The sequence below is a fragment of the Cucumis melo genome, chromosome 4, assembly GCF_025177605.1.
Source record: "Cucumis melo cultivar AY chromosome 4, USDA_Cmelo_AY_1.0, whole genome shotgun sequence".
NCBI lineage: Eukaryota > Viridiplantae > Streptophyta > Magnoliopsida > Cucurbitales > Cucurbitaceae > Cucumis > Cucumis melo.
The window spans coordinates 24,471,855-24,485,319 of record NC_066860.1 but is presented as its reverse complement, the minus strand read 5'-3'; the positions used below and the strand labels follow the sequence as shown (position 1 = coordinate 24,485,319).

General features: G+C 32.9%; 1 protein-coding gene across 1 annotated transcript; it reads right to left on the bottom strand.

Annotated features, from left to right (window-relative positions):
* Nucleotides 1–4,885: 4,885 nt before the first annotated feature.
* LOC103500353 (ATP-dependent Clp protease proteolytic subunit 2, mitochondrial) lies at nt 4,886–6,722 on the bottom strand. Its single transcript, XM_008463624.3, has 2 exons — nt 6,163–6,722; nt 4,886–5,557 (listed from the first exon to the last, which is right to left on the bottom strand). The coding sequence occupies exons 1-2, from the start codon at nt 6,479–6,481 to the stop codon at nt 5,145–5,147; spliced, it is 732 nt and encodes a 243-aa protein (XP_008461846.1). The 5' UTR covers nt 6,482–6,722; the 3' UTR covers nt 4,886–5,144.
* Between the last annotated feature and the right edge of the window lie 6,743 nt (nt 6,723–13,465).

Sequence of the window (13,465 nt, the reverse complement as noted above, 5' to 3'; positions counted from 1 at the left end):
AATTGCAAATATGATAGTCTATCATATGTAGTAAATATTGGTCTATCATTGATAAACCATGAGAATCCATCGGCAATAGAAGTTTATCACCAGAGACTTTACTATATTTACAATTTTTTTAAAATACTGCTACATATTTAATAATTATTCTAAAATTTGTGGTATGATGATGGAAAAGCAACTAGAGGCATGTTGCAGCGGAAGATATAGATCATGTTTTACTCTATATGCATCTAAACGATTTATAAGCTAACATGCACATGCTATGCGATGGTCCTAAGCGAGAAGCCAAAAAGGTAAACGAAGAACTTACCTTTTATAGTTATGAGATTCTTCTTTGAATTTTTTTCCTTCTCTGTCTGAAAATCACGAACAAGGACAATCACCAAGCTGACCTACTATGCTCAGGACCAAGAACGGAGTTGTGGGACTCGGTTTTGTGAAGTGAAATATAGAGAAAGATGGGGAGCGTATCATTTAGGTGTTCTTTTCCAGAGAAAACATCATCATCTTCTCATTTGGTAATGAGAAGTTTTTATATGAAATTTACATGCAATTTGCATGTAAATTATTTCATATATAATCACACATCTAATCAAATCATTAACTCTTTAATTTAATGAAACTAGTGACTTCAAATTCATAATAATTTGCCACATTTTCCATTAATCGTTAATTAATAAAGTAATTAGTCAAAGGGACATTTTGGTCATTTGACCAATTAAGTCAAAAGTCAACTTTTTGACTTTTTACTAATTTTTCCGTCTTGACTAATTCTAACCTCCCGAGAATGAATATGCATTAATTTTTCTAAAATTCAAATCATATTTGAATATAAACCCGATCAAAGTTTTATTTCTCAAAGTTAAAAGTCAACTTGTTGACTTTTACAACTTTGACCGTTTCAAAACTTTTCAAGCTTTTAAATATGAATCTATATTCATATTTATTTAAATCATATTTAAACAAAAAGCTTAAAGTTTATTTCTACCGACTTATATCTTATATATTTGTTGGTTTCTCTCTTATCTTAATTCGAACAATTCGAGTTACTTCAACATTCTTGTTCTTAGTTGAATCCATATGAGTTAGTAGGGGAACCTAATAGACCTATAAATCATGGGCTCCAACGATCCGAGATTAACTAGCTAAACTCTTTTAGACCAAGCTTAATCAACATTCGTTAGAGTCATTCCACTAAAGACTCTTAGTTGCACTCCCTTACTATAGATATATTTATGTGCACCTGATATAACCATAATGGGTAAGTCAATCCTTCACAGGTTGTTCGTAATCTTGGCTGGGTCAAAATATCGTTTTACCCCCAAGGTTACATCTTGCTCCTTAAGACCCACTGATCCACTATTGAACAATTGGTTTAAGGTCCAACCTATAAACTAGAATCTTTCTCGGGACAATGAGAAGGTGGGGCCCCTTGTTCAAGACTTGGATTCAGTTCTTAAGGGAACAACCTATCTACTATCCCATAAGTGGTAGGAGTGAGTTCCATCTTGCACCTTATGTCCCTAGCTATCCACTCGGTCTTATCCCTAAAATGGAAGGCTTATTGGGCTAGCAATGATGAGCTGCCCTCACCTATGCAGATCTAAGAATACTACCGAATGAACAGAAGTTCATAGTTAGCTCAGGATTAAGATCAAGTTGCCTAGGTCATCATAAATGAAATAGTCAATTTATATTTACGGTGTTATAACAAAAAAGTGACTATTTGTGGTTCCAGTCTTATGCAAACTATTTACATAGGATGCCCCCATTCTCATGTCTCTACATGAACGATTCAGGATTACATCGTTTGTACTAACTACGGAGCGAGCCGCATCCATAGTGTTTATCCAGAATAAGGCGACCAACCTTATTCATACACTATAGACTACTTGGGCTATTAACTTGAACTTAATCCATGTTTATGTCTATACATAAAGTTCAAGTATATTTGGCAAACTCAGTAAAATAGCCTTGAGACCTTAGTTTATTGGTTTTAAGATTATAACATTCAATAATAAAATTTATTGAATCAAATAACAAAGGACGAGTTTTAGAACACAAATTCCAACAATATATTGTCTATAAATCAATAAACTAAGAAAGAAAACACGTGATTGGCCTTGCCACCCATTATAATTAGGGAAACTTACATAAATGTAACAAAACTGCAAACTACTTACGGCCCACGTAACAAAACTCATAAGATTAGCCATTTTTTAAATATTTCAAGTTTGCCCTTCCATCTTTCTATTCTTCCTCGCGATTCGTCTCCTTCGTTTTTCCCCTGCGATTTCGTCTTTCTTCTTTTCTATTTTTATTTTATGCGATTTCTTCCCATCATCTTTCTTATTTTTCAATTCTTTATTTATGTCATTTAATGTTTCAATCGTTTTTCTTCTTTTCCTCTTCGGTTTTTTTTGCTTCGATTTCTTTCTATCGTCTTTTTACTTTTCCTCTTTTTTTTTTCGCTATGATTTCTTTCCATCGTCTTTTTTTTTTACGCGTTTACATTTGGTAACCAAATATAAACAACTGTGTATAAAACTGTGTACAACAAAATAGCAAAATCTAAAAGATCGTGTATAAAGAATCTTAAAAAAAAAAAAAAAATTAATTGGAGTAGCCAAAGATAAACAGTAAACGATCGTGTAAAAAAATAAAAGATCGTGTATAATAAATCTTAAAAAAAATTATTTGGATTGAAGTAGACAAATGTAAACGATCGTGTACCAAAAGAATTAAAAAAATCGTGTATCAAATTTTAAAAAATCGGGGACCTAAAAAAATTTAAAAAATCGGGGACCCAAATCTAAACGATTGTGTAACAAAATTAACGATAGAATTGAAAAGATAAATTGTAGTCATATCTAAACGATCGCGTTGTAGTCATATCTAAACGATCGCGTATATATTGAACCATATTTAAACGATCGCGTATAAATTGCAAATGTATTACGCACGCGTTATTGATGGTGTGGTTGACGGGACATTTTTGGTATTTTACACGATGGGCCTCTAGACTTTTTTATATTTTTTTAAAAGACCCCTTATAACTATCCTAAAAACCCATTAAAAGATTCCATTATAAGTAAATATTTTATCAATATTTCTAATTTTTTACAATTTTCCAAAATACGAACATTAACTTTTTCATAAAATTTTAATAACATTTCCCATCATCTCTGACTAATATGAAGAGAATGTTATTGAAGAAGATATTCAATTCTTTTTTAAATAATATGTTACCAGCAGCAGATTTTCATGGACAACTACCTAGGCTGCAAAGACACTTTTCTTTTTAACAAAATAACTACCGGGAACTGATAAAAGTTGAGGACCAAACAACTATCAAAAACTGAGAATCAAGCCAAACGCTTGCTAAATGCTCGCTAAGCTAAATTACAACTAAGAATGAGTTTGACAAATGTTTATCCTATAAGATAGGCTAAATCATAAAATACTTATAAAGTTCACTCCATCTAAAAGTTATTTCCAAAGTTGTAATATTACTTGTCTTTTTACGAGTGCTTCAAAACCATTGTTGTTAGAGTATAGATTTATTAGAAAAGAAAGTTAATGCAGAAAAAAAAAATGAGACTTAGAAGGTGTATCGGTGTAATAATGTCTCAAACGAAAATTAGAGCATGAACCCAACAAAACTATTCTAAGCCACCACCACATAAGATTAGGTCCATAATTTTCATTCAAAATTCTAAAATATCTCCGCTTCAAGAATAATAATTATTCTTGAAACAATTATGAATGACCAAGTTACTTTTTCAACGCAAAAAATGAAAGATATTGTTGAAACAAAGTTAAAGTTTAGAAGCATTCGTTGTGGTTCTAGACTTCATATATCATCTTTCTCTCGTTTTGATATCACAAGCTTTGGAATTAGTTTATACACATCTTGACTAGTCTTACCATACAATTAAAACATGTCACTAAGAACGGTTGCCATTGATTTGAACTGATAAAAGAAGACCCTTTACTTGTTCTTTAACTGGTTCGTGCCTCTTGAGGCCATAAAGCACTCCCAGATACACTTCCCATTGGTTGAAGGCGCTAAAAAGAGAAGCTAAGTATAAAATAAATAACTTCTGATGAAATATATATACACACATTATGATACCATGATCACATCTTAAAAACAATACAGAGACTCTAACAATCTCCTTAATCAATAAGTACTACGAAAGGCTTGAAGATAAAAAAATGTCTTCCACGTCTAACAAATTTGGGGCCACTGGGAACCAAACTCATGTGTATGAACTAATTACTAATTCACTCAATAACCAAAAACGTATTACAAAACTACAGATAGAAATGAAAGTTAAGACATAGGACAACTGCATTATATAATGAATCAAGCATCAAACGATTAACACAGTGCAGAAGAAACATACAAATACTCCAAATATGATAAAAGCATAGACGATTTTACGGACGAATAGATTAATCCAAGTCAAAATCCAAAATAACCAAGTTTTGCGCCAGAACAGCAGTCTTTTCTTGGTAGCGTTGATGCACACATACGAGCATATCATAGCACAAAAAAGCCTTCATCAAAGTCGGCCAGTTTGAATCTCATTGCATAAAAGCATGTGTACCTGGACTGAGGTACAAAGTCTCCCAAGTCTGATACAGTCTATAAAATTGCGCCACGCTGTTGTAAGAATCTTACAAGAACCCTGTACTGTTTTCAATACACGAGTAAAGTTTACAGAATTCCACTTCTCGCATCCTATAGTGAACCCTATCTGCCCCTATCTGTATATCTTGGCAAAAATATGTAACTATAAATCACGATCCACCAGCCACATGTGATTGGCATGAACTAGAATAATCAGATATAATATGGATAGGGTAAAAACATCTGTTATACAAGCAAATCTTTTAAATTTATTAAACTTCAAACTTTTCTCTCTGAAGTGTTAATAAAAGCTGTCAATACCTATATCAATGCCGGGTACACAAAATAACAATACTGATCAAAATAGCCAAAGGGTCATTTAGCCAAAAAAAATAATTATTTCCATCGCACCCAAGGAAGATAAGATTAACTTTGGATAAATCTATCAAAACTCACTATGCAACTTGAAATGCCATGTTTTCACATCAGATTCTACCTCAAATTCCTAACTCTTATCTTTGCCTTCATTACCAACTGCATCGGTCACCAGGGCAATGGGCCTTTGATCAATCACCTCGTCAATTATGCCAAACTCCTTCGCCTCTTCTGGGGTCATAAAATAATCCCTGTCCATATACTTCTGAATAATATCTACTGACTGTGACGTATGCTTGGAATACAGCTCATTTAGGGCATCCCAAACCCTAACAATCTGTTTCGTGTGAATTGTCATATCCTTCGCTTGCCCACTGTATCCACCTGAAGGCTGGTGAATCATGATAGTTGCATTCGGAAGAGATCGTCTCTCACCCTTGGCACCAGCGGCTAGAAGAAGAGAAGCCATCGAGGCAGCCTGACCCAAACAGATGGTGTTGATGGGTGATCTTATATACTGCATAGTATCGTATATAGCAAGCCCTGTAAATACATGACAATTATTGGTGATTCTATCAAAGGAGAAAACTTAGAATCTTCTAAGCAGGAAAGGTTGGTACTTGGAACGTTATAAGCTTTGAATGTGAATGCAATTCAAAGCCAGTTAGGAGTAACAATCGGTGGAAATTAACATTATGGCCTAGGGGCAGGGATGTGCAGTTCCAGCATGAGATTAGCCAAATTTCATAATTAGCGATAACTTGAAATTCTTTTTGGTGCTTGGGTTGGAAGATTCGAACCTCCAATTTAAAGGGAAGGAGTACGGGTTTTCGCTGATGAAATCCTACTGTTTTCTTGTGAAAAAAATATCAAATTGGGAGCATGTAATACGAATTAGTAATACTACATGTGTGCATATGTTAACTACAAAACCCAAACCCCAAGAAATTAAACCTACAAATTACTCAGGGATGATCTCCCACCACTTTAATATCACGATAAATCAACCTTAACCTAATTCAATCATTGTTCAAGCTCTTGACAACATTCTCAAAGTAAGCAATGAAAGTCCAGAAACTGATATAAATTAAGACAATAAATAAAACAATAAAGTAGCTGAATTAGTAACATATGTCTTTCTAAAATACCAGCAGTGACGGCGCCACCGGGGGAGTTGAGGTACATGTTGATGGGCTTCGAGGGATTCTCAGACTCGAGGAAGAGAAGCTGAGCAACCACAACATGGGCAGTATCGTCAGAAATAGGGCCATTGATGCAAATAATGCGCTCCTTGAGAAGACGAGAGAAGATATCGTAGGCTCTTTCTCCTCTGGATGTGTGTTCAATGACCATTGGAACCAAGCTGTAAGCGCGACGAAAATCCCTCATCGCCGTTCTTCCGCTGGCAGAAGCTGTAGATTTTGCAGCAAGCAGCATTGAAGTGGAAGCTAAACTCCTCCAAATCATGGTGAACTTGTTGGATTTGTTGGGATTGAAATCGAGGGTTTATCAGCTTCAGATTCAATCTCCAGATTTTAGAGTTTCTTTCTTCTCTTTCTCTCCCGCACTCTCTTTTTCTCTGGAAGCAAAGTGAAATTTGGTTCTCTTTTTTTTTTTCTGAATTTATGGGCCGATATATTCCTTTTGGTTCATTGTAATGAGCCCATTAGGTTTTCTTCCTTTAATTGAAAATACCGATAAAGTTTGGGTTATGACAAAGTGAGAAATGTTATCTGAATTTTAGAAAAAATTAGGTTTGTATTCATCGGAATGAAGCTAGTGCAATCAATGAACAAGGGAGATGAGGGATAAAGTAGCCAATGTCAACACCCCTTGGCTAATGCCAAAATTAAATTTATATAATAAAGTTTAATTAAAATATATAAACTTTATATTATAATGTATCACGTTATACATTATATTTAATTTTCAAGGTAAATTTAAACATTTCAAATTACAACCAATATATATTAACTTCATTATCCTTTATAAGCTAGGAATGAGACCTAACAAACCTACATATCAGAAGCTACAACGATATAAGATTAATTAGCTAAACTCATTAACCACATTAATCAATATTCATTAACTGTGTGTACATTCCACTAGACTCACAACTGAACTCTTCTCCCTGTAAATATATTTATGTGTCCACGGATATAGACTAAAAATAGTAAGTTAGTCATTCACAAGTATTTGTAACACCACCTAGATCAAATTACCATTTTACCCCTTGAGTTGCTTATAATCTTTAAATATCGGTGCTCCTTTGATGAACAACATGTTTATGGTCCAACTACTAAACAAAAAACTCTCTCGTGCCATAAAGAGAGTAGGGCTCTTTGTTCCAAGTCCCAGAGACTACATTTAAGGCAATACTCGTCTGCTTACCCTAAAACCGGAAGGAGTGAATTTCATCTTATGTGATTATGTTTTCAATTTCCAACTTGGTTTTGTCCCCAAAATGATAAGCACGTTGAGTAGGCAAACTAGCCACTCTTGCCCATACAAATCAAATGACAATCTATCGCAAACATAAGTTCATAATACACTCAGAATTAAAACTAAGTTACCTAAGTCATCATAATGAAATAGAAACCTAACTAGTTCACGGAGTTACATCTAGTGGTTACTATTTTGTGATATGGTCTTATGCAAACTATTTGCATATGATACCCTCACTCACATGTCACCTACATGAACGCGTTGGATCATTGCATTTGTATCAAATACAAAGTGAGTCGTATCCATAATGTTACCATGATAACATATCCAACATTCTCTCTATATTATAGACCATTTAAGTTGTATCTTGAACATTGATTCATGTATGTCTCCACATACTGTTCAAGACTCATCAAACAAGTTAGAATGTCAATTTATTTGATTTAGATTATTAAGACAAAACTAATAATATAATTGATAACACTTTATTGAATTTATAATAATAACACTTTATTAATGACCGTCAACGGATTACATTTAATATCTACGAGTTTTAGGACATAAAACCCAACTTATCCTCCATCATTAATTTCTATATCATTCGGATGCATATGAATTAATAGTTTGGCATACTGTGTCTAACTTAATGTATTATCTCTCAACTAAATATCAATTAAAGATCATTCCAGACATTAGCTATACGTTTAAAGATATTGGGAATGAATATGCTATGAGTTATGCATAAATCAAAGTCCAACAAACAATTAACAGTTCCATGAAAAAATCACACATCCTAAGAACACAAATTAATTACTCGTAGTAACAACACTAATAAAGACCGCTTATAGTGAAAACTAAGACAAATTAATGGATAAATAAAGAAGGAAAGAGAATGCAAGCCAAGTTTGTGACTCTCGTCCTTTAATTTGGATAACAACTCCAATTATCTTATAAAATATCAACTCCTTTGAAAACACCAAATTGTCGTCACTACTCTGAACTCAATTTAGGAAAAGCTCTTTATGATACAGAAATGAGGCTCACAACCCTCGCTCTCTCTATTCTCTGTTGTACATAGTGTAAATGAATGGGGTGTAAAAAGGTGGATCTTGGAAGCTATTTTTAGGATGAATTTCTAGTTGCAAAACAGTATGGTAGCATTGCGACGTTAGTAAACCATTTTACCTAACATTGCTACCAAGTCACTTTTGTAACTTTGCCTGTTTTCATTGTTTTAGATTTGTTACAATGGTGCCCTACTAACCAGTCGCTTTTTGTACTTTTGCCTATTTTCATCGTTTTAGCACAATTTTGCAGTTTTGCTCAATTTCATCTCTTTTGTTCCCTAGTTGATAATTTAATCATAATTAGCTGATAAACACTAGCAAACACGTTAATTCTAATAAAATCAACTATAAATAAGAAGTAGATATAAGCACGTCTTAGGTGTTTATCAGCTATTAACCTTGCTAAACTTTTAAGGGGCGATTGGGACAAAAAATTGACTACTATAATTTTAAGTTATTGTAGTTTGATTATAGTAGTTTATGTTTGGGGTGTAAATTATTTTAGTTTGGTTTATAATAATATGTGTTTGAGGTGTAAATTATTTTAGTTTGAGAAAAAAAGTAGTAACACTATATAAAATAATAAAAAAACAAGGAATGTACCATAGTAAAAACGGTAGCAAATTGAGTTTTTAAAATAATGTTGTGGATACTTAATTAAAAAATACAAAATAATTTTTATTGTAACAAAGAAGAGGTTATTGCGGTTTTAAATAGTCAGGGACCAAATATGCTTCGAGAGTGGGTGGTTTAGAAATGTGAGTAGGAAAGTAAGGAGTTATAGACTCCCCTCATTGTTTCGTGAGAGGAGAAGGAGTTTGTGGGTCTTACTACTAAAAACCTCAATTCTATTACTTATCATCTCCTTATATTATGGATCCTACAAGTTCGTAACTTTCCATAAAGTCCCAAAGTAAATGGAAAATGAAGGTGATGAAGTGTACGTAATTGTAAAAAAAAATATATATTTTTTTAGTAATAGTACTAATAAAACTTTTGAAAGTTCATTGATAACTTGTAGAAATACAAGTTATTGCAGCATTTTATGTAAAATAATGAAGTTTTTTATCGCATAAGATTGGAAGAAAACACAAAGAAAAATAGAAGTATTGATCAACTTATGTATCTCAAACTGCAAAAGAACTTTATCCCTACTTTGTTACGTTGTACTTGTCTTATCCCAAGATTTTAGGTAAAAGAAGTATAGCATGATGATACAACGTCAGGCGAGAACGCGTGCAACCAACAAGGCGAGAAGCACAAGAAGCTAAACATTCTAAAGTATTAGCAGATAGATTTGGTTAGCGCGAATGTTAGAAAATGGACAAAAGGATGTCTGCACATGCTGATGCAGCTTTATCAGAGCATTAATGAGGTGTGGAATGTCTTGTCAACCTCACTCTCCGCTTATAAATGAGGGCATATACTTCATACTTAGGTGTGCAAAATTTGGAATTCGAAGAGCAAGCTTAAACCTTCCTTATTTCTTCATCCTTTATGTCTTTAAGTTATAGGCAAGAGCTTAGAACAAGAGAGACAGATTTCCCTTACTATTTTTCCTCATCACAAAAAGCAAAAATCAGAGCCAAATAATATGAGAAAATCATATTTTAAGGCTTAACTCATTTCTTTGTAATCCATTTTGTAATTTTTATGTATTAAGTTGGTAAGATTGACTCTATGACTGAGAGCCCTAAAGTTTTTGTTATAATAATGATGCATTTCTTCTACCATTCTCCAATTTATCTTTTACTTTTCACTTTTGATGCATTTAATTAGTTTATGAACAATGTAAGGTGCTATTAATATTAAAGAATTTGGGTATATGTTTTGTAAGTTATGTTAAGCTAAACATGGACATCAAAGTTTTGTATATCCAAGAGAAAAGACAATTGCATTTACTGTAATCATCTGACAAGCAATAACTTGTATTTAACTAGGCGGACAACTAAGAGATTGTAGCAATGTAATCTCATCGATGAATTAATCTTTTGTATAAGTTACATAAATGTTAATGTGTGCGGCGAAAGCATAAAAAGAATGCTTGACTTAAATTATGATGAATTGCTTATAATGCCTATAGTCGGATTAGATGCAAATCATAACTTAACTTTAAGGGATCGTTTGGAAGAGTTGGGTTATGAGGGGTTAGGGTTATGATAAACCAAGTGTTATGATAAGATGTGTTTAGGATAAGAGTAATTAAAGTAGTGTTATGATAAGATGTGTTGGGGGAAAAGATTATAGAGAAAGTGTTATGATAAGATCTGTCTGGATGAAGAATTATGTGGGTAAAGTTAAGATAATATGTGTTTAGGAGAAGAGCTATATAGGTAGTGTTATGAAATTTAGATATATATATAAATTCATATTATGAATCTCATACACAAATTTTGTATATTTAATTTACTAAATTGTCATATTTTTTGTAAAACAATTTACCTTCATTTTTTTAAATTGACGTTCATTTTCAACATTTTTTAAGTAATTACGTGTGAATAATTTTTTTAAAATTCATATTCTAAATCCAATATACAAATTTTGTATATTTAATTTACTGAATCGTCCTAGTTTTCATAAAAACAATTTGCCTTAATTTCTTTAACTACGAGACTTATTTTCAACCTTTTTTAAGTAGTTACGTGCGAATATATTTTTTTTTTTTAAATTCATATGTTAAATCTAATACACAAATTTTGTATATTTAATTGTTCAATCGTTCTAGTTTTTTTTTAAAAACAATTTGCCTTAATTTATTTAACTACGACATTCATTTTTAACATTTTTTAAGTTTACATTACGTTTCAATTAATTATGTTTTATGAATGTGACTTGCAACCCATAAACATGTAAATACATACAAATAACAATTGGAAATACAAGGTACCGAAAAGAATGAGGTTGAGATTGATATCAACATTTAATTACATTCAATCAACTCTATGTTCGAATTCGTATCAATATATTTGTGAAATTAAATTTTTGATATCAATCTCATATAGGATTGAAGGTAATTAAATTAGAAATTTAATTGTATAATCACAGTAAATTACCTAATTCAAGAATAAATGAAGAAATTGAAATTTTAATAATGTAATCGTACCAAATTCATAACTTAAAAACAAGTTGTGTTTTTTAAATAAAAATATTAAAATTAACAAAACTTGAAAGTATAAAAATTATAAATAAGTAAAAAAAATTTATTAAGGAAGAGTTGCTGAAAGAAAACTAGGATTATGATAACCTTTCACTCAAATAAGGGTTGAGTTACATAACCCAACCATCCCCTTTATGACCCTAACTTCCCCCAAACATGCCCTAAGTATTTGGGTCCCAGGAGGTGAGCAAGTATGGTGAAGACATCGAGAGGACGCTCGACTTAATTCTGAAGTTAACAGATGCTTTGTATCGCCTCAAATTATAAATGCACAATACATTGTGATTAAATAGTTAAATATTATTTCATGCTACGCTTGTTACATGAGTTCACACCGCATTACACCCATCATCGTGATCATCTTGCACCTTAGTGTATATAATTAGGACAAACATATTGTGCATGTCCATACTGTATAGAGTATACCACATAGGTTTAGTTGCGCAATATATTCGATATGAACACCAATTCTCGAGTTTTACACTAGACTCGCCAGGAAACCCCTCTTCATTTACAAATTCAATAGGAACAAAAATTCCATTAGTTCGACCTTTGACTCGCCAGGAAACCTCTCTTTGATGGCAGACAAAGAAATTGGGTTCAACCGTTGAAAGTAGCCTAATTTGGTCACAATGCTAAGATAAATTCACCGACCAGGAGAAGTCAGTTCGAGGTTAATGGTAGTAGGCATTATGTATTGTCGTCGCCTTGTTGATCGCCCTTATGTAGGGAACGATCCTCAAGTTCACAGATTTGCAAAGGAATGGGAATAGATGACTGACATCGTTCGAGTGTTCCTAAAAAGGCTTCGAGGCAGATGGAGAAGAGGGCAGATTAAAAGCGATGCTCCCTTGAGTTTCGAGCGGATGATCAAGTCTTCAATCAATAGGGCAACAATGACGTACGGTTATCTGTCGATCGAAAACATGAAGAAGATAGTGAAGTAAAAGAAATCATTGCAGATAGAGTAAGGAAAGGTAGAAGACCCACGATGGAGATACATAAATTCCTAGTGAAGTAGAAGAACCTCCCCGTGGAGGTAACATGCTGAGAACGTGTCAAACATCTTGAAGCGTGAAACAACAGATTTAAGAGTTCCAACTTCGCCGGTTGACAGGGATGTCAACCATTTAGGTGAGGGAGAATGTCACGTGCATACTTGTCCAATGCGTTGTTTGCCTATGGCCGTATTTTCGAATACCCCTAAATCGCTTTGTCTTTATATCTTGTAAGTAGTTTAGTCTATTGTTTTTATTTTCGGGTTGCCAAGTTAGAGTGTGAAATTTTAACATTTTCATATGCAAGTCTGCCAATGCCAAAAATGCTAAAATGTACTATAGGAGAGGCATAGTAGTTGAACCCTTGACCAAGCCTTGTCGCACTATTTGCAAGCTTAATTTTCTTTGCAATTGATAGTTTTCAATGATTTCCTTTTTCTCTCATGTTTTATAAAAGAATTTTCTAAAAAACGTGAATGGAGGTTACATCATATTGCGAGTTTGTCTGCGACTTTTGTATTTTATACTACTGACTTGTTGACGGAGAATAACAAGTGCTGCACAATCTTATTTGAAAGGCTACGATTGTGACAAGTGGTATCAGCAATAGAGAGGAAAACTTGTATTATATGTATATCATTAGAAATCAGCAACACATAGATAAAACATACATCTTTTATTGTATCATCCTATTCTAATTGTTTGTTATGTCACTCACTTAGAACCTAACATGATACATCTACGAATGACTATTGCACGAACAAGCAACCATACACTTTTGCAA

Coding starts and splice junctions, on each gene's coding strand:
- LOC103500353 (XM_008463624.3), bottom strand. CDS start 6,481: ATGATTTGGAGGAGTTTAGCTTCCACTTCAATGCTGCTTGCTGCAAAA. Junction 5,558..6,162: donor CGGTGGCGCCGTCACTGCTG/GTATTTTAGAAA, acceptor ATGTATTTACAG/GGCTTGCTATATACGATACT.